General features: G+C 41.8%; 1 protein-coding gene across 1 annotated transcript in view; it reads left to right on the top strand.

Moving 5' to 3' along the window:
* The first annotated feature begins 589 nt into the window (after positions 1-589).
* The window catches only part of LOC115198701 (ras-related and estrogen-regulated growth inhibitor), a 63,312-nt gene continuing 41,041 nt past the window's right edge, over positions 590-22,860 (top strand). Inside the window, exons 1-2 of the mRNA XM_029760861.1 lie at positions 590-841; positions 5,003-5,177. Coding sequence (XP_029616721.1) covers positions 5,117-5,177 — 61 coding nt within the window. The 5' untranslated portion in view covers positions 590-841; positions 5,003-5,116. The remainder of the gene's footprint in view (positions 842-5,002; positions 5,178-22,860) is intronic.

Raw genomic sequence — 22,860 nt, 5'->3', positions numbered from 1 at the left:
GAATGTCAAAAAATATCAAATAGCCCTCTTTTTCTCACAAACTGCACAACAGATCTCAAACGGAATGAAGGCCACCTTATTTACAAAGCCTTTATCAACTCTTTATGCAAAAAAAATGTAAGCAACGGTAACTAATGATTCTGATAATAAGAAAACATAGGACGGGTCAACAGACATTTCCTCTCCGACCAATTTACAGCATGTGACATTTTAAATGTTCAAATACATCCAACCTCAGTAAGATCAACATTATCCAAATAGTGTGCACATAACCGTATCATATACTTGCTGCAGAGAGCGAGAGAGAGAGGCTATGCTCTTGCACTTTCCCACAATATCCGTCTTAAATTAGTAATCAATCATTACTTTCAATACAATGCCATGATAGATCAATTGATTATTCAAATGACATTGTAACATAATTACATATTTGTTCATCTTTGAGTGTAGCCTACGGTGTGTTTTATTTCACTTTACTGACGGCAGAGGGCCCTAGTGTCCTCTGCTTCCATCTGCAACAGATGCAACGGTATGCAGCACGCCAATGTGCTATTAACAACTCAAGTTCAGTAGCGCCACTCCGTATCTTGCAGCTGACCCTCGTTTGGAGATACCTTGACAGTGCTTGTGGTTGACCACCGTTCAGACTGCTTTGATCAGAGGACAAGTAGCGGTGTCCACCTTGCGCTCCTCTCTTCGGGAACGCTGGGTCCGAATCGGTTGGATTCGAGTCAAGACATCGCCTCTCCTTGTTACAAGCTGTAGAAACATTGATTAACTTTTGTTCCTGCATCGCAGCTGCTTTCAGAACAAGGATTGTTTTACGTTGACCAATCGTTTGGTGAGTCAACCTTTTTATTATGAGATGAAGATTTCTTGTTTCTGTATGGAATGACATTGGTCTCCAAAAGTAACCTAACTGAAGTCACCTGGTTGTTCATAGGGCTACAACTGTAAAAACGACTTAGTTAGTCAGCTTAGTTTATTTCATTCCATATGTATTTCTCATTATTTTTCTAAAGTAATTATGCGGTCTCCCTTTCTATTTCCACGTACGCGTTGGTTCCACGTCAATAGCATGTCAACTGTAGACTAATGGATGTGACACATCTCCTACCTGTTGCCAACAACTGAGATATTTTCTACGTTTCATATTGAATAGGAAGAAATCATTAAAGCACACTCTGTCACATGCGGCAGCCTAGTGGTTAGTATGTTGGGCTAGTAACCCACCGAAAGGTAGCGGGTTCGAATACCCGAGCCGACTAAGTGAAAATCTGTCGCTGTGCCCTTGGGCAAGGCACTTGACCCTAATTTGATCCAGGGGCGCCATACTACTATGGCTGACCCTGTAAAACACATTTCACTGCACCTATCTGGTGTATGTGACATAAAACATCTACATACTAAAGAAAGGGTCATAAACATTGGAACAAATGCATCCCATTGTATTATCACATGCAAATTTAACTGTATTTCTATTATATCTGTAGGTCTATTAAAATGCTCAAGGAAAGACATTTCATAAGAGCAACATTACTTGAAGCTATACATTGTTTTTCCATACTATAAAAACATAAACAATGGACTAAACTTTGTTTTGATAAGGCAAGACAGTTGTAGTAAGCCCAGTAAGGTATTTATAGTCATATTATTCCCCAAAAAATGGGTATATCATTAATTGAAACAACTAGAAATGTTAAAGCCACGGTATGTAATGTACAAGATGGTCTAATATGTCAGTTACCCCCATCGCCTGTGCGAGCCAAGCAGTGAGAATTATCACATTGCTGCTCATTTCGCATTCATGTCATCTAAGACTTGAGCTGGCTGTGTGGAAGTGTTGTGTAACAGATCTGATCTTCTCAGAGCACACACACACACACACACACTCTCTCAGAGCAGAGTTCAACACAGGTTTGGCGGGAGGACTGCCAAGAGTCGGCTACTGCTTTATACCATAAGCTCAATGTGACAGAATGAAATAATGGCATTTTACATCGTGAGATCTTTCAATGTGTAGCCTATGATGTGTCCTTCAGCTTACCATCTGGAAAAATTGGAATGCTATTTTATTATGTTATTCAGGCAGGGTGCAGCCTACTGAAATGCACACAATTAGCGTTGAACCTTTTCAACAACTTCAACAGAACTTGAACGTTGAATTACATCTTTGCTAATGTCATTTGCCACATTGACTCTGATGAACAGTGCGTTTATGAACAGTGCACACATCAAACAGATTTTTTTTTTTGTGTCCCTTTGGAAAAGCTGTGGTTTTTGGAGGTCTTTCTTTAGCGTGTGGTGCACTATGCTCAAAGCACTCACTCAGGTCTCCACCCAGGGTTTGGAAGCATGCAGCCTGTAATCTGTCTACGGAAGTAACTACGACACAACACCACATTCACTGCTGACTCAACGTTAAATGGCATTCGGGACTGGGCATGGGCACAGAGCTCTGGCTTTGGTGTGGAAAGAAAAATAAATGTGCTTATTTTGAATGTTTAGACAAGGTCTCGAGTGTAAAGCCCTCAGGTGAAATGCCAGCACGTTTCATTTTCCTCACCTTCGCTTTTAACAGGCTTTGATGGTATTTTCTTAAGCGCTGGATCTTAAAGTAGTGAACACAGTTTTACAGAGGCAATGCACCTATCGCCCATATCTTCCCTCCACTCCCATCTCGCTCTCTCTCTTCTCCTTTCTCTCACACACACACCGCCATACAGTATGCTCAGATCTCACTATCACCCAAGGCTCTTTGTGGCAGGACTCGTTATTCTTTTTAAACTCCAGATGTGTTCAATTTGTCACCAAGTCTCCCCCGGCCTCGCCCCCCCCCCCCCCCCCCCCGACCACTTAGCAGCCACTTAACGCAATCCATCACAGGCCTTATTGAGGCTATTCATCTGGCCTCCCCTTCAGGAGACGTCATTGGATTACAGATAGGGTAGTGTGGGCCGTGGGGGGAACCTGTGGTACATGAAGTTGAGCCAATCAGGGGCCAGGGAAGTGACACTGACGTTAGCAGGGCGAGGGAGTTGCGTGATGGATTCCTCCTCGTCTTCTCCTCGTCTTGGGTCTACTTGACCAAGGTGGATGGGTGCTCAGAAGACGCTAACCTCACAGATGGGGGATGTTGTTTAAATGTTGTTGTTACGTTGCGATACGTGTGTCCCCAAACCGAGACAGACGTTGGAGCCAGACGGATAGACCGGGATGTTCCAGTCTAGAACCTTCAGCTTCCCTTGGCAGGAGAGAGAAAGTTGTGAGATGGATGATGCTCATTTCTCACACAGCTCTGGAGCAAGAGAGACAGGGCTTGGCACTGCAGCCCCTAGTGCAGCAGCATAGAGCTGTATAAACCCAGAGTGGTGGTGTGGCCTCAGAGGTCTCCTGGCTCTCTGTTTATTGGGTCTAGATGGGGATATGGAGGGATAGATGATGGGAGGGGAGGGGATGGAGAGGATGACCTCAGCGATGTTGACTGAGACACTTGTTTGCCACTCGAGCACCTTCGGGAGGCTAGGACAGGGCACAGATGGTGCACAATCATACCATATAAGGGCTCAATTTGAGTGGGAAGGCTTGGAGAGTGCTGTGTGACTGTACACAAGTCAGTGAGGGAGTGAGTGGTATTGAGGGATGGCTGTCGATGGCACCAGTGCCAGGATCTGAGAGAGATTGCGATTGGCTAATGGGAGGTGATTCACCGCACTTCTTGATCTCAGCCAACCTGGTGTCAAATAAACAATGGCTGTGTCTCAAATGGCACTGCATTCCATATATAGTGTACAGGGCCCATACGCTCTAGTCAAGTGGTTCTCCATGTATGGAATAGGGTGCCATTTGCAACGCAGACAATTTCACTCCGTATATATGGTGTACTGAGCAGCAGCCGTTTTCTAAATGAGGGGGAAAAAACATAGTGCTAGAGCATCGTTAGGGCTGCCAGCCCATGACTTAGTGCAAATGTATGTCTATGTGATAATTAAACGGTGTTTATTTCTCTAGTTGAAGAGAGAATGTGCATTCATTTCCCGTCATACCTCGCAGAAAGGTGAAGCAATGCACTATGCGTGATGTTTAGCGTTTATTTCTGTCAGTTATCTTCAGCGCCAGCAGCAACACAGCTCGGCTGGTTTCTAGCTAGACAGATTACTGCGGAATTGACTGCTATTTAGAGCACGGAATCATTTTGCTTTATTTCTGAATGAATAATTCAGAAGACTGCCCTCCCACATATGCTCTCCCTCTCCCTCCCACACCAGCTCAGATACTAATGCAGCTGCTAACAGCCTTCTGTGCAAAAAAGGAGTACGTGACTCATATCAGGGGTGATGCTGTTGCCCGCGATAACGCTTCTGCAGATGGGCCTCATCCATCACTTCAGTAGGTGTGAGCATGCGTGCGTGTCTCTGTGTGTCAGGGCTAAGCCATTGATAAACAGGAGCCACAGTACCCTGACATATCCACAGCCTCTCGGAGGGATTCACTCTGCCTCACCCTCCCTAGTGATATGGAGCACGTTCATTATAATAAGAGAATCTCAGAATGATGAACTGCCTGTCAGAATGAGGATAACCAGAAATACCTGCGGCCACCTGTTCCCTTGAGCCAAAATGGCTTCCAGCGCATTGAGGGTATTTTAATTAGCACACCATTGACAGCCATTTGACAGCCTCAAAATAAAGTACACCTGGGTTCTCAATACAAAGAAAACTATAGAGAACACAACACTTACACCTATTATACGGTTTTTTAATGCATTAGACATAAAATGCTTTTCTCAGATCCAGAGACCTCATCCCACAAACCAGACGGCCTCGAATCGCGTGCCTTTCCCATTTTTACGACTCACTGCCTTGGAAATTGTATATCAAAGGCTTCTTGCCTGTCATTTCACATAGCTTCAGATCCCAGCAGGAAATACATCTAAGTTCATTTGTGACAAGCTGTTTCATATTAAAGCCTTAATCCCGTATTTGATGGTTTGCTTTCCCAGACATCCCAGCTCCCGTGTCTGGAACTGAGGATGGGTGGCTGATCCCAGAACCCTGCTGTGTGAACTATCGGCTCTGTGATTGGTCCGTTCTGGTTCCGGTCGCTACCTGCTGCCATGGCGAAGAGTCCCGAGATGAAGCTGGCCGTTTTCGGTAGAGCAGGAGTGGGTAAATCAGGTAGGAGGACCACTATCTGTCTGTCTGTCTGCTTGCCTCCCTGCCTGTCTATCCGCTGTACAATACAGTATGTGCCTAATGTCGATCTGTTGGACTGTCTACATGATTTTCCGTCTGTTTACTCTCGGTCTATCTTCCGGCTGTCTGTCTTTCCATGTTTGTGTCGTTCTATTTGTTCAACTATTGGAGTGAGTCAGTGAGATATATGACTTGTGGGCTTATTTTTGTTAGAAGAACAGTATTTGTTTTAGTTCCCATGTTTCAGTGACGATTACACAATAAACAATCTAGTAAATCAACCGCTGATTGTTGTTCTGGTCTGAAGTGCCTTACTTTACCCAAGCCAATTCAACACATTCTGAATCAGTTGAACACAAACTGGCAAAACTCTCCTGTATAGTCAAACGGGTCACCATATTTAGTATGCTGTTTATTATGATATCTGCAGTAGCTAACAAGATAATGAAGAGCATATGTCTCTTGCACGGCACAAATGAAGACAGATTGCTCTCGATGGTGTTGGAAGACATTTATTTGAACGTTATCTATGTTTAAGAAGGCCATTATGTAACACTGATGTCTGTGAAGGTCAAATAAGGGACTGTTTTGGAAACTGCGGAAAGATGCCAAATGATTCCATGAAAACCCATGTAGAACTGTAAGTACTGTACACTGTGCAGCAGGTTGTTTTGCAATGGACATGTATTATTAACCACTAATAGGTCATGTGGAATAAGGAATACCACTTCTATAAAAGGGAAGTATGTTCTACAGCCCAGCCCTGTATAGTGCAAGACTTCACACACATCATCCTCCTATGACAGCCAAACTCAACTGGCGGACCACGGTCCGGTTCCAGACCCAGTTAAGGGTCAATACGGACCGAACAACATCTAGTTTTAAACATCATTTAGTTATATAAAAGTTAATTATTTTTAGACAGCTTTAAAAAAAATCAACCAGGTGCCGCGGCCTCTCAAACTCAGCAAACTCTCTTTCTCTCTCTCTCTCTCGAAGCAACGCGCACCTCTACTACTGCCCCGTCTAATCCAAACGTGAGGTTATATGCAAATACAAGAGGCCACGTCTTACCCAATCACATCAATGCAAATATCCTCTGCGGAACCTCGGGACAAGCAAGCACAAGGTAAAATAATGATTTGACCGCGGTTCAACTGTTAATCTCGCAGATAGGAGCTTAGTTACCAGTATCTTTAGTAATATGGCTTGTTCATAAAATAAATAATCATGTACGCCCGAAAACCGTATATTCAAAGACGAGTAGACGAAACGTAATTCTTCCCACAACCAGCACAAAACCAATGTGCCTAATATGCAGTGAGTCCGTAGCCCTTGTGAAAAGTGCCAATGTTATGACACAATAGTAATATCGATCCGATGTATCTCCTAAACACGGGGATGAGAACAAACAAGATTAACCAACTCAAATCCCAATATGAGAGGTCCACCAAAGTCCATGTCAATTCCCTGACAGCCCAACAACATGAAATGGAGTATTCACTGAGGATAGCCTGGGTTTTGGGAAAACACAAAAAAAACATTTTCCGATGCTGAGATGGTAAAATAATGCATGTGTGAAGTTGCTGACGCCTTGCTTGAAGGTAACAAAAAATTAGCTTAGGGAAAAGATCAGATCCCACTGTCAGATTCCACAGCAATGAGAACTGAAATATTAGCTGAAAATTTGACTTCACAACTTGATGAGGCCATTCACCATGCATTTCATTAGCTGTGGATGAATCAACAGATAACATTGATCATGCCCAGCCGCTGGTGTTTGTCAGATTGAAGCAAAGAAGGAATTCTGTGAGGAGCTGTTGGTCTTAACAAATCTAGAAGCAAACGCACGGGGAGAGGATACCCATGAGACCATCAAAGGGATGCTGACAAAAAGGGGGATAGATCTGAAGTCCGTGGTCTCCATCACAACAGATGGAGCTCCAGCCTTGATAGGAAAAGAGAGGGGGGCTGGTTGCACGTTTGAAAGAGGACCGCCCTAAACCTGACATCATACCATTACATCACCCATCAATCTGTCCTGTGTGCCAGTCTGGGAAAAGAGTATTCTAAGGTCACGACAACGATGATGAAACTGATCAACTTTTTGAGAGCAACATCATCCCTATAACGCCGCCTGCTACGAGGCTTTCTGACAGAGACCAATGCCGTTTTTATTACTTACTATTGCACAACAATATCATATTGCTCAGCAAAGGCAGGGTTTTGGGAGGCTTTTGGGCCATTCGGGAGGAAATCAAAGCGTTCTTATTAGAGCAAAAGAGTGACAAGGCAACTCAGTTTTTGGAAGATGAGGAGAAGACGGTGACAGGGACTGCCGACAAGTTGCATTTTTGACAGACATTACATCACACCTTAACAATGTTAAGCTGCAGGGACGGGACAACAGTGTGTGTGATATGATAATAGCTGTCCGGGCTTTCCAGAGGAAATTTGAGCTTTTCCAGAATGATCTCCAGGGAGACCTTGTCCACTTCCTCAATCTTCTGGTGCAAATGCAGGGAGACTAAGATGTTCCCAACCATGTCGATTTCATCCAGAAGCTAATGGATAACTTCAAGGCTTGCTTTGATGACTTCACTGTTGGGAGAGAGCTACTGCTGCTCACCCAGAACCCCAAATGGAGTTGATTGAGCTGCAAGAAAGTGTGGCTTTGAAGGAGCAGGCTTGTGATTGCGACCCTGTCACTTTCTGGGGAAAGATGGTGCCTGCAGTTGATGTCCTTGTTCTCAAAAAAACTGGTACTACACATCCTGACCATATTTGGTGCCACATACAGCTGTATATCAGTCTTCTCCACAATTACTTTTCTTAAAAAAACAAATGCCATACCGGACTCACCAGTGAACACCTGTACCAGTGTCTCAGAGTTGCTTTCACATCATTTGTGCCAAAGTTCAAAGCATTGGCAGGAGACAGACAGTGCAATTTCTCTCGTTGATACAAGGGCAAGGCCCAGAGTGGCTTATACATGAATATTGCCCACAGTGACTTTCTGAGCATTCAGATTATTTTTGTTCAACTCTCCTTTGTTCTCCAGAAAAGCACTTTATTTAATGTAAATATTGTTCACCCCGCTACCGTCCAGAAGGCGAGGTCAGAACAGGTGCATCCAAGCTGGGACCGAGAGACAGAAGCTGTTTTTCAATCTCAAGGCCATCGGACTGTTAAACAGCCATCACTAACACAGTCTGCTGCCTACATACAGACTTGAAATCATTGGCCACTCCTAACAAATTAATCACTATAGTCACTTTATTAATGCCACTTTAATAATGATGTTTATATATCTTGCATTACTCATCCCATATGTATATACTGTATTTTATACCATCTATTGCATCTTGCCTATGCCGCTCGGTCATTGCTCATCCGTACATATTCTTATTCTATCCCTTTACTTAGATTTGTGTGTATTAGGTAGTTGTTGTGGAATTGTTAGATTACTTGTTGATATTGCTGCACTGTCAGAACTAGAAGCACAAGCATTTCGCTACACTTGCAATAACATCTGCTAACCATGTGTATGTGACCAATACAATTAGATTTGATATTATTTAATAATTCAAGGCCCATGTACAATGGTTCAGTGCACTTTTTGAATGGACAACTGCAACCACTTTTGTTCTTCAGCAAAGTTGATGCAATGATGCACATGTTTACATTCAAAAGAAAAAAGTTGTAATTCATTCAAATGTGTCATGTCTCAAAGATGGTGCCGGCGGAGGGGATGGCTGCTGTTTTATGGGCTCTCAACCAACTGCTATTTTATTTATTTATTGCATTTTTTGTAACTTATCTTGTTGCCGCTACCATCTCTTATGACCAAAAAGAGCTTCTGGAAATCAGAACAGCGATTACTCACCTTGAACTGGATGAAGAATTTCTCTTTAATGAGTTGGACGAGAGGGATTTACTCCAGACACCCGAACAGACCCTCATCCCCGTCATTCGCAGGAGAAAAAGACGGAAGAGGTATCGCGGAAAGAGATTGGGGTGCCTTGTGAGGATCTGCCGACGAGCGGCTAATCTGCCTTTGCCATCCATACTATTGGCCAACGTGTACATCACTGGGGCCAAGCTTCCTGCCATCCAGGACCTCTATACCAGGCAGTGTCAAAGGAAGGCCCTTAAAATTGTCAGACTCCAGCCACCCTAGTCATACACTGTTCTCTTTGCTACTGCACGGCAAGCGGTACCGGAGCGCCAAGTCTAGGTCCAAGAGGCTTCTAAACAGCTTCTACCCCCAAGCCATAAGACTCCTGAACATCTAATCAAATGGCTACCTAGACTATATGCATCCCCCCCTCTTTTACGCTGCTGCTACTCTGTTATTATCTATGCATAAGTCACTTTAATAACTCTACCCACATATATATTACCTTGACGAACCTGTGCCCCCGCACATTGACTCTGTACTGGTACCACCTGTATATAACTTCGCTATTGTTATTTTACTGCTGCTCTTTAATTATTTGTTTATTTTTTTCTTAAATGCATTGTTGGTTAAGAACTTGTAAGTAAGAATTTCACTGTAAGGTCTACACCTGTTGTATTTGGCGCATTTGATTTATTTTATATAACATGTTTCCTAAGTCATAGATGACAGTTTATGACGCTGTACCACAGTGCCAATAAAGAATGATATCCATCCGGACCTTTGCCAGCTAGGAAATTTGTGTCACTGGACCTGCTCAAATAGTAGTTGAGTTGCCTTGTCCTATGACATTCTTGTTGCCATTGAATTAGACATAGGCATAAGATATTTACTTCTGATCATGTTGTATGACTTTCACAGAAACAAATATTCAAAACCACATGACTTTCAACACATTACTCCTAATAAATGAGATAAGTACTACTCTCCAGCACAGACTGTACTGATAAAAGTCTGAGGAAAAGGAGTGAGGAGACATTTAGGCTAGCAGCTTTGGGGTGTATCAGGCACCAGTTTGTAAAACAATTTCCCTTGACTCATCTACACTTGAAAGAAAATGGAGGTACGATCAAGTGTAATGTATTACAAAAATAAAGCAAATTGGATGGAAAATTGTGAAAAATGCACAAAATTGTTCTTGAATCTTCAACATAGAAATTCTACCAAAAATAATTTACAGAGTTTACCAAATTATATTTTGAGAGGAAGCAAAACATCTCTTATACAATGGATTAAAGTTATGTACAGCAACCCTAGATGTAAAATAGTAAATAATGGTTACTTCTCAAAGTATTGTGATTTTAAGAGGTAAACAAGGCTGTTCGTTGTCTCCATCTATTTATTATGGCCATTGAAATGCTAGCTATTAAAATTATATCCAACAAGGACATTAAGTGGTTAGAAATCCTGGGGATAAAAACAAAAGTGTCAATGTATGTTGATGACTAGTTTGTTCTTAAGTCCACAATCTGGATCCCTGCGCAGTCTCATTGAAGATCTTGATCACTTTTGTAGCCTATCTGGATAAAAACATAATTATGACAAGTGTAACATATTACGTATTGGATCGTGTAGTGTTTACACTACCTAGTAGTTTACGAATAAAATGGGCGGATGGTGAAGTAGACATACTTGGTATTCAAATCTCAAAAAATATAAATGAACTTACCACAATTAATTTCAATAGAAAGTTAGAAAAAATAGATAAGATTCTGCAACCATGGAGAGGTAAATACTTGTCTATTTATGGAAAAATCACATTGTCTTTTGGTCCTATCACAGTTTACTTACTTACTAATGGCACTGCCTACTCCAGATGACTCGATTTTTAAATCATGAGCAAAAAAAATACATTTTATTTGGAATGCTAAGCCAAAATTAAACGTGCCTATTTACATAATGAATATGAGTTTGGGGGCTAAAATGATTTAAATATTAAAGCTTTAAAGCTCTCACTAAAATCTTCACTCATACATAAGTTATATTCAAACCCAAAATGGTTCTCGGGTAGATTATTAACAAAGACTCTTCCTTTGTTCAAAAAGGGCCTTTTTGCCTTATTATACAGGTTACAACTTCTCATTTCCGACTAATTGAAAACTAAATGTTGTTTATACCATCCATGACCCATTTTTCAATGCCCTGGCTGAGGGAAGGAGGTTCTCACCCAAGATTTGACGGTACACAGCCCCGTCCATCGTCCCTTTGATGCGGTGAAGTTGTCCTGTCCCCTTAGCAGAAAAACACCCCCAAAGCATAATGTTTCCACCTCTCATGTTTGATGGTGGGGATGGTGTTCTTGGGGTCATAGGCAACATTCCTCCTCCTCCAAACACGGCGAGTTGAGTTGATGCCAAAGAGCTCCATTTTGGTCTCATCTGACCACAACACTTTCACCCAGTTGTCCTCTGAATCATTCAGATGTTCATTGGCAAACTTGAGACGGGCATGTATATGTGCTTTCTTGAGCAGGGGGACCTTGCGGGTGCTGCAGGATTTCAGTCCTTCACGGCATAGTGTGTTACCAATTGTTTTCTTGGTGACTATGGTCCCAGCTGGCTTGAGATCATTGACAAGATCCTCCCGCGTAGTTCTGGGCTGATTCCTCACCGTTCTCATGATCATTGCAACTCCACGAGGTGAGATCTTGCATGGAGCCCCAGGCCGAGGGAGATTGACAGTTATTTTGTGTTTCTTCCATTTGCGAATAATCGCACCAACTGTTGTCACCTTCTCACCAAGCTGCTTGGCGATGGTCTTGTAGCCCATTCCAGCCTTGTGTAGGTCTACAATCTTGTCCCTGACATCCCTGGGAGAGCTCTTTGGTCTTGGCCATGGTGGAGAGTTTGGAATCTGATTGATTGCTTCTGTGGACAGGTGTCTTTTATACAGGTAACAAGCTGAGATTAGGAGCACTCCCTTTAAGAGTGTGCTCCTAATCTCAGCTCATTACCTGTATAAAAGACACCTGGGAGCCAGAAATCTTTCTGATTGAGAGGGGGTCAAATACTTATTTCCCTCATTAAAATGCAAATCATTTTATAAAATGTTTGACATGTGTTTTTCTGGATGTTTTTGTTGTTATTCTGTCTCTCACTGTTCACATAAACCTACCATTAAAATTATAGACTGATCATTTCTTTATCAGTGGGCAAATGTACAAAATCAGCAGGGGATCAAATATTATTTTCCCTCACTGTATATGAGGCATACAACAATTTCAGCTCTGCAGATTTTGCTGTGAAGAGACAGAATCAATAGGTCATTTATTTTGGTATTGCCCCTACAGTATGTTGCTTTTTTCTGGTCACAGGTTCAGGAATGGTAAAAAATCACAGCATGCACTTCAAATGAACCTTACAAATAGCAGTGTTGGGCAATTTGGAAAGCCATAGTCAGTCAATAAATAATATAATAGAACTCGTAGGAAAGGTTTTCATCTTTAGCTCACAATCTGTGGATACTGTACGATTTAGAAAGGAACAACATTATATAAAACATCACAGCACAATTGTAAAATATATGGCACATGGAAACCAAATGAGGGTGGTCTATGGTGATAGGTGGGATGGTCTGAGAGTGGCTGAGGGTTGGGATTAAAGAGCTTATGTTGGTGAAGTATTGTTATGTGACTGCTTTATATGAAAGTACCATGTATGTATGTATGTATGTATGTATCTATGTATATGTAAAATGTACAGTTGAAGTCGGAAGTTTACATACACTTATGTTGGAGTCATTAAAACTCCTTTTTCAACCACTCCACAAATTTCTTGTTAACAAACTAGTTTTGGCAAGTCGGATAGGGCATCTACTTTGTGCATGAAACAAGTAATTTTTCCAACAGTTGTTTACAGACAGATTATTTCATATATAATTCACTGTATCACAATTCAAGTGGGTCAGAAGTTTACATACACAAAGTTAACTGTGCCTTTAAACAGCTTGGAAAATTCCAGAAAATGATGTCATGGCTTTAGAAGCTTCTGATAGGCTAATTCAAATTTATTTATATAGCCCTTCTTACATCAGCTGATATCTCAAAGTGCTGTACAGAAACCCAGCCTAAAACCCCAAACAGCAAGCAATGCAGGTGTAGAAACACGGTGGCTAGGAAAAACTCCCTAGAAAGGCCAAAACCTAGGAAGAAACCTAGAGGAACCAGACTATGAGGAGTGGCCAGTCCTCTTCTGGCTGTGCCGGGTGGAGATTATAACAGCACATGGCCTAGATGTTCAAATGTTCATAAATGACCAGCATTGTCAAATAATAATAATCATAGTAGTTGTCGAGGGTGCAACAAGTCAGTAACACAAGAGTAAGTGTCAGTTGGCTTTTTCATAGCCGATCTTTGAGAGTATCTCTACCGCTCCTGCTGTCTCTAGAGAGTTGAAAACAGCAGGTCTGGGGCAGGTAGCACGTCCGGTGAACAGGTCAGGGTTCCATAGCTGCAGGCAGAACAGTTGGAGCTGGAGCAGCAGCACGGCCAGGTGAACTGGGGACAGCAAGGAGTCATCAAGCCAGGTAGTCCTGAGGCATGGTCCTAGTGCTCAGGTCTTCCGAGAGAGAGAGAATTAGAGAGCATATTTAAATTCACACAGGACACCGGAAAAGACGAGAAATACTCCAGATGTGACAGACAGACCCTAGCCCCCCGACACATAAACTACTGCAGCATAAATACTGGAGGCTGAGACAGGAGGGGTCAGGAGACACTGGCCCAATCCGATGAAACCCCCGGACAGGGCCAAACAGGTAGGATATAACCCCACCCACTTTGCCAAAGCACAGCCTCCACACCACTGGAGGGATATCTCCAACCACCAACATACCATCCCGGGACAAGGCCAAGTATAGCCCACAAAGATCTCCGCCACGGCACAGCCCAAGGGGGGGGGGGGCGCCAACCCTTGGGCTGCCAACCCAAGGGGGGGCGCCAACCCTAATTGACATCCTTTGAGTCAATTGGAGGTGTACCTGTGGATGTATTTCAAGGCCTACCTTCAAACTCAGTGCCTCTTTGCTTGACATCATGTGAAAATCAAAAGAAATCAGCCAAGACCTCAGAAAAAAATTGTAGACCTCTTCAAGTCTGGTTCATCCTTGGGAGCAATTTCCAAATGCTTGAAGGTACCACATTCATCTGTACAAACAATAGTACGCAAGTATAAACACCATGGGACGACGCAGCCATCATACCGCTCAGGAAGGTGACACATTCTGTCTCCTAGAGATGAACGTACTTTGGTGTGAAAAGTGCAAATCAATCCCAGAACAACAGCAAAGGACCTTGTGACGATGCTGGAGGATACAGGTACAAAAGTATCTATTTCCACTGTAAAACGAGTCCTATATCGACATAACTTGAAAGGCCGCTCGGAAAGGAAGAAGCCACTGCTCCAAAAGCGCCATAAAAAGCCAGACTATGGTTTGCTACTGCACATGGGGACAAAGATCGTACTTTTTGGAGAAATGTCCTCTGGTCTGATGAAACAAATACAACTGTTTGGCCATAATGACCATTGTTATGTTTGGAGGAAAAAGGGGGAGGCTTGCAAGGCCGAAGAACACCATCCCAACCGTGAAGCACGGGGGTGGTAGCATCATGTTGTGGGGTGCTTTGCTGCAGGAGGGACTGGTGCACTTCACAAAATAGATGGCTTCATGAGGGAGGAAAAGTCTGTGGATATATTGAAGCAACATCTCAAGTCATCAGTCAGGAAGTTAAAGCTTGGTCGCAAATGGGTCTTCCAACTGGACAATTACCCCAAGCATACTTCCAAAGTTGTGGCAAAATGGCTTAAGGACAACAAAGTCTAGGTATTGGAGTGGCCATCACAAAGTTCTGACCTCCAATCCTATAGAACATTTGTGGGCAGAACTGAAAAAGCGTGTGCGAGCAAGGAGGCCTATAAACCTGACTGTTACACCAGCTCTGTCATGAAGAATGGGCCAAAATTCACCCAACTTATTGTGGAAGGCTACCCAAAACGTTTGACCCAAGTTAAACAATTTAAAGGCAATGCTACCAAATACTAATTGAGTGTACGTACACTTCTGACCCACTGGGAATGTGATGAAAGAAATTAAAGCTGAAATAAATCATTCTCTCTACTATTATTGTGACATTTCACATTCTTAAAATAAAGTGGTGATCCTAACTGACCTAAGACAGGGAATTGTTACTAGGATTAAATGTCAGGAATTGTGAAAAACGGAGTTTAAATGTATTTGGCTAAAGTGTATGTAAACTTCCGACTTCAACTGCATGTACATGTAGCAAAAAAACTAAAAAATATTTGTCCTCCGAAGAGGGTTAATAATATAAAATAACTTGAAAGAAGAGGTCCGACGTATGAGTATGGTTCTCAGAAGTTCAGCCGTTGCAATTCTGAGACTGATGTCTTTGACCAAAGAGAGCGAATGGCAGCTGAAAATTGGTGACAGCAGCCTCCAACGTCAATTACAAGAGAAAGTTACCACTGAGTGAAATGAGTATGACGAAACATTGGCACTTGGCTAAGTGCTTTTTCAAATTTTCTGAACAATTCTGCAGATTCCGATGTCAATTATACCCAGCTATGAACCCAACTCTTCAAGCGAGTAGAGGAAGATATACTTTTCAACCATATAGGCTTATTTACATTCAGCAAGACCGGGGTTATCAGTGGATGAGGAGAGAGTTTGAGTCAGACAGAAGGTGGGTGTGATTGCTTTCTGAAAATGTATCGGTAGCCTGGTTAACCTGACAGAACCACTGCTGTGTTTCCCGGAAGCTTAGACCCGGAGCTTATTTTCAAATTGACACTTGCATTAAGGATTTTAGGGTTTGAGTAGAAAGTGCAGTAGCCCATTACTCTTCTGACAACCTATGCTGACCCACACACATGCATGCACAGACACACTTGTAGGCTCTGCCCTAATTTATGTGCTCTCTGTCACCTGGAGCTGCATGGCAAATGGTGCAGGAACACAAGGAAAACGCCCAAGGACAAGTAAGCCATTCCCCCTCTGAGGGGCCAAAATGTATCTCTCCTTTACAGTAGCCAGAGGACTGACTATTGAATGTGTGATGGATACCAGACATAGAATAATACTATAGTATCCATCTGAAACTTGTCCCCAAAAGAGGACTCTGAAGCTATCTATATGTATGTATGATCTCTGGTTACTTGTATCTGTACAGGGTGAACTTTAAATGACTCTATGCAAAGGGATTTTATTATCCTCTCAGGAATTCTGAGTTATTTACATTGGTCTTATCCCCCACACAAGCCTTTAAATGCCGTGACACCATTTGGAGATTGAGCCTGGTTGTCAGGTTACTGTAAACTTGGTATCATTTCATTGGTCAATGGTGGTGGGTTTTTTTTATTACATTTTTTTTAATAATTGAACCTTTATTTAACTAGGCAAGTCGGTTAGGAACAAATTCTTATTTACAATGACGGACGACGCTGGGCCAATTGTGCGCCGCCCTATGGGACTCCCAATCACGTCCGGTTGTGATACAGCCTGGATTCGAACCTGTAGTGTCTAGTGGTGCCTCAAACACTGAGATGCAGTGCCTTAGACCGCTGCGCCACTCGGTTACACCTTCAGATGTTATAAATTTAATTAAATGCCTTTGTTCTCTCTCTTATCCTGTATCCATTTCATGGAGGAAGGTTGTATGATCAATTCTCATTTCCTAGGCATCTCTTTGTTCATGCTTTGTCTTGTAAGTTAACCTTAGGATCTATATGCCTAGAATAATGCTTTTGTTAATGTCAGCATTGCCTTATAACTTAAGTTTTATGCCTTGTATGTGAATCCATTCATTTTACAAAGTAATTAAGTGCACTTGTATTTAGAATTCAATTTAAGTATTTGATTGCCTAGTACTGAAATTCAACTATAGTCTCTTGCATATTGCTAAATAATCTTTATGAAGTCAGATAAACATTTTAATAGGTTCATTGCTTGGTCTGAGTCACATGTGAGGTGTATATAATGCATGTGTATATATGTTAAATATTACCACACTCGCACACTTGAAAGGGGAGGATTATTTTTGTCTCTTCAATAAGTTGTTCCTAACAGATTCTCGATGGGGTGCATAACATCAGATTACTCAGACCTCACAAATATGGCTGTTGTTTATGATGACGATAGTCAGGATAACATACACAGTTAGGCACATCCCACAGACTATATGGATGCAGGAGAATAGCATGTGAAGACAGTGCAAACCTGTCTCCCCCTTCCTCAAAAGGAATCTCCTTACATTGGAGTACACCGTACATTACATTTACATTTTAGTCATTTAGCAGACGCTCTTATCCAGAGCGACTTACAGTAGTGAATGCATACATTTCATACATTTTTTTTCCCCCGTACTGGTCCCCCGTGGGAATCGAACCCACAACCCTGGCGTTGCAAACACCATGCTCTACCACATCTTCTGCCTGTGTCTCCAATAGACTTTCAGACCGTCATCATCACCTCCCTTTCCTTCTTGGTCTCCTGGAGACAGGATGATATTATTGGGCGCTATTTCTGAGAGGGAACGGGAGTGTGACAGCATGCTAACGTTACACATGCACAATCACTGGGTTGTTGGCCAGCAGAACATATACCATCATAATCAGAAGATTGGTTGGTTCAGTGAAAGGGAAGTTTATTTGCTTGAGGCTGACAGTGTGTGTACATGTTTGTGAGATTTGGTTGCATTGGTTGGTAAAAAAAAATCTTACACACAGAGACCCGGGTTGAATAAAGAAGCAGAGTATTGTCTACCCCAGATTGGTTTGTTCAGGGAACGGCAAGGGACATTTCTTGGCTTGAGAACGATGTGTTTGTGAGACTTGATTTTGATTGGTTGGAGAGATGTCTTGATATCCTTAGACACACATAGACCCAGGTCTAATAAAGCAACAGAGTATATTGACAGACTGTGTGGACAGAGTCTGTTCCAACACTTCTCAGGCTTTGGTTTATTGACTCACTGGAGAGATGCTGGAGTCTGGAGATGCTATTTGTCAAACACACACACACTGGCACGCACACAAACTGACACACACACACACTCTTGTGAGATGTCAGCGTGGCTCCGGCAGCGTGGTGTTTTTATTTGGGAGTCCAAATAAAGTGGAAACAAGGTTTATTGAGTGCGAAATGTGGCCCCATAAAAGGGCCAGTCTGCTAGATCCCCGAACATCCTGCCTCTCTCCCTCCCTCCGCTCCCTCCATCCATCCATCCCTGCCTGACGGAGAAGAAAAGATAACAATAATAAAGTCTCCTGCCCGCTGCTCTCCTCTTCTCCTCTCAGCCCAGAAATACTGCTGTTTATGGTTCCCAACCCAACTCCTCAAGAAGACCATGAATCAGCTTAATGCAAGTGTCTTGTTAAAGAGATATGTAAACAGTATTTCACGCCGAAAGGGCAAGGATGAGGAGTTGGGCCTTTGGAAAACAAAGAAACTGGCAGGTATTGCTGCCCCGAAGATGAACGTCCGCTACATTTCAGGTGGTTATATTGTAGACCACACAGTCAGTCTGTTGCTGAGCACTGAGTGTGTGTTATTTTGTTGTAGTCAGATGGTTTTTTTTTTTATGACATTCTGGGAACAGGACCCCCCACAGGTCTTTATTGTTTTTATGACATGCCCTTCTAATACAAGTACATGCACACGCATTAAAACCCAAAGTTCTTTGGAGGGTACACTGGATAGAATGGCCATATGGTCTATAGCCAGTTACTCTGATAGAAACATGCCAGCTCTGCTCAGTTAACTGAGAACAAGCAAATTTGCTGTCATCAGGGAAGGCAAAAATCACCAAACAGAAGAAGACTAACTTTTCAAAATGATTATTACTTCCCGAGACGGCTAGTCTTGAAAGTAATGGCACTTTTTTCAACTTCTTTCATAATCCTCGCTAAACAACCAATGCCAATCAACAGATAGCAGAAGCTCTAATCCTGATTTAAAATTGAGGCAGATAATATGTGCGTGTTAGTGTTTCTCAAGGCCTGTATTTAACTATTAAAGGACACAGACAACCTCATCGATTTGACAGTCATTTGAATTCAGTTAGTGTAGAATTGTTTCTGAACAGGATAAAAGAGAGAGATCAGTGCATAACCAATCTCAAGTCATTTGTGATGTACTTGAAGGGTAAATCTTCTGCTTAAGTCGAATTTCTCTGTCATGCATTGATGTCAAATGGGGAATCTAAGTGAAAATTTCACTTCAGTGGAAGTTACGATTCACCCCATTGCTAGGGCTGTTACGGTGACCATCTTACCGCCATACTGGCAGTTACGAGTCATGAACGCAGTCAAATTCCACATGACCGTTTAGTCACGGTAACTAGGCTTCTCCAAGCTCTGATGCTGCTGCTCCGATGCTGCTGCTCCCATGAGCTCATGTTGCACAACATTTCTATAGGCTATGTAATTGCGTGAGAAAAAAAGAGTTTTGATGTGCTCTATTAAAAAGAGGATCCCATCAGCTTTCTATAGGCTAAGCCTGCTATTTTTATTTCTCAACTTTCCTAATATTAAGCAAATTTCATATATGACATGTATTATTTTCTCCTGCCCCTGTTCTGAAAAAAGTGCATGATAATGGTCCATTCTAAATCAAAACTCATTTAACACATATTATTTAGTATATGTGAAGACAAGATTAAATTAAGAATAGTCTGATGGGTGACATCAGCCTATCACTTGTGAATTATGTATTATGCTATCACTTGTGAATGATGTATTATGCTATCACTTGTGATTATTTTTTTTGCCAGCGTGTGCAGTAAGGCAAGAAACAGAGCACACTTTTTGAAATCATAGTCACACTTCATGAAGCCTAGCCCATAGGCCAATATGTTGATACGCTTTGTATTGATGGGGGTTACCTTGGGGTCATGATAGGGGCTGCACAAAATTATTGATGTATTATAATAATTTATTATGCTTATGTAGTATTAATAAAAGGGGAAGGGCTATAAGACCCTCCTCCACTACATTTATAGGGTCCTGGACCACAGATTACCAATATATGCATTATAAGGTTTAATATTGCTCCACAGTTGTTTTCTAGTCTCTGCCTCTTATAGAAACGGTCTGAGAGATGTGTGAGCCATTGCGGTCAAAACAGGGTGTCTGTGAGAGAGCTCCTCAAGGCTAAAAGAGATACATAGACACAGACCCCTGCAGGGAAGTAAATAAATAAGAAACAAGTCAGATATACCACTGCAAGCCACACTTGAATGGAAAATTACTGCTGACTATTGTTTTCTCCTGCAAGTTTGTATAACTGCATGGGCTTGGTCTCATGAGTAGAAGTTGTTGACGTAGGCAGTTACACCACTAGGGGTTGACTGTAAGTATATTAAAGCAACTTTGACCTGTTTTATTTTGCAGAACTTACTCTGAAACATACAAGCTGTGTTTCCATTGTCAACTTCTGTCTGCAAATGCATTAATAAAGGTTTAATTGGTTTACTTAAAGAAGATATTGTCTGTCTGACTGATTTCACCAATAAGCCAATGATTAACAAGGAACCTACCCCGACAGTATCACAATTAAAGTGGCGAAATAACTTCTTAAAATTTAAGCACATTAATCTGCTTTACAACCGATAGGCGGCGTGTGAGTTTCAAGTTTGGGGAAGATCATTTTCACCATAAAAATGCACCTTTTATGATAAAGCATTACATGCATAGTCACATTTGCGGTCACTTCTGAGAATGGTGTTTTCCCACTAATTGATTGCATTTTGGAACATTCGCACTTTAGCCTACTGCCGTGTGTGCATTACTGCGCTTATAATGTGAAGAAATAGCCTAATAGTTTATCAACATTTTAAGCTAAACTTTCGGCACTGTTGCATCAGCCTCATTGCTTTGACATTTTTGGGGGATGCGAGTGGTTGTATTAATTTGGGGTCTATTGCATCCCACAACTGTCCCAGAGTATGTTTTAGAATATTTATTTCTCGCACAGGACAAGCTGACCAATGGAATAGGTTAACTTTTGTACTATGGAGATAGTAGATTGACATAGGCTAGTACTTTTGCTGTTCGTTAGGCCTACTTATCTTGTTGGCTGACAAAGTAAATGTGGACAGTTCTTTTAACATCTTCAATACGTGCCTCGGAATTCGATAAGGACGCGCGCAGTTGTCTGTCTTCACTTGTAGCCTACTTCAGAGCTGAGATGCCTGTGAGAAGGACCCGATCATGTGAGGGGCATTGGCCAATAAGAATTGAGATCTATCTTAGAGAGCCATGTGAGTGAGAGGTGCTTCGGAGCATGGCGATTGACAGCCGGGATAAGTGAATTATATATTTTATTCAGCCCAAGGGCACAACGGCCACTTTGACTGAAAAAGGCATGGATTATTTAGGGGCATTACGGCCACACAAGGGGGATGCTGTCAGGAAATTCGAGGCCTGGTGAGAATATTATCAAGGGTCTGCTTGTCAAATTGTGAATGAAAGACTGAAGTGTGTGCAACCTGCACAAGAAACAATGCAGAGCTCATACCTTTCATGCAACTTTTTTCAAATCATCATTTGTCGCATCATGCAGCCTTAGAATGTTTCTAAAAATGTAAACATCTAGCCCAACGTTTGTATAACAACTAAAGTTGGATAAATAACTAAATTAGGCATATAGGAGGACCTGTTTCTTTGTTAAACCTCTTAAGGATCTGCCCCTTTTTTTTCAATTTTCGCCTAAAATGACATACCCAGATCTAACTGCCTGTAGCTCAGGCCCTGAAGCAAGGATATGCATATTCTTGGTTCTATTTGAAAGGAAACACTTTGAGGTTTGTGGAAATGTGAAAGGAATGTAGGAGAATATAACACAATAGATCTGGTGAAAGATAATACAAAGGGGGAAAAAACTGTTCTTTTGTATTTTTTTGTACCATCTTTGAAATGCAAGAGAAAGGCCATAATGTATTATTCCAGCCCAAGGTGCAATTTAGATTTTGGCCACTAGGCAGCAGTGTATGTGCAAAGTTTTAGACTGATCCAATGAACCATTGCATTTATGTTCCAAATTTTGGTCAAGATTGGCCAAATGTGCCTAATATGTTGATTAATAACTTTTCATGTTCAAAATTGTGCACTCTCTTCAAACAATAGCATGATATTCTTTCACTGTAATAACTACTGTAAATTGGACAGTGCAGTTAGATTAACAAGAATTTAAGCTTTCTGTCAAAATCAGATATGTCTATGTCCTGGGAAATGTTCTTGTTACTTACAACCTCATGCTAATCGCATTAGCCTACGTTAGCTCAACCGTCCCGTGGAAGGGACACCGATCCCCAAAAAGTTTTTAACCGCTCAACACAACAACACTGTATGTGTGCACTCCCTCGGAAACCATTTGGAAAAAAGATCCTTTCTATTTTATTCAGATTCGTTCAATTGTATTCTTTATACTATAAAATAATGCCTCTGAATTCTAAGCAAATCTTGTCTGCTAAATGAACTAGTATCCCACATCCATTTGGCATTGCCAGATCAGGGACAATTCAGAGTATGCTATTTTGTTCTAAAAGGGACTACATTTCTTTATCATGTTTCTTTAAACCTGTCTAAACTAAATAATGGATTTGTGATGGTGTAGGCTATATTAAATGGATTTATTAAAATGTAGATGTTCCTATGGTCTGCATCAGTGGCTTGTAGGCTATGCGTGGAAGCC

This window comes from Salmo trutta, chromosome 8, assembly GCF_901001165.1.
Source record: "Salmo trutta chromosome 8, fSalTru1.1, whole genome shotgun sequence".
Taxonomy (NCBI): domain Eukaryota; kingdom Metazoa; phylum Chordata; class Actinopteri; order Salmoniformes; family Salmonidae; genus Salmo; species Salmo trutta.
Note: the sequence above shows the minus strand (reverse complement) of the source record. Positions and strands in the feature narration are given on the sequence as shown.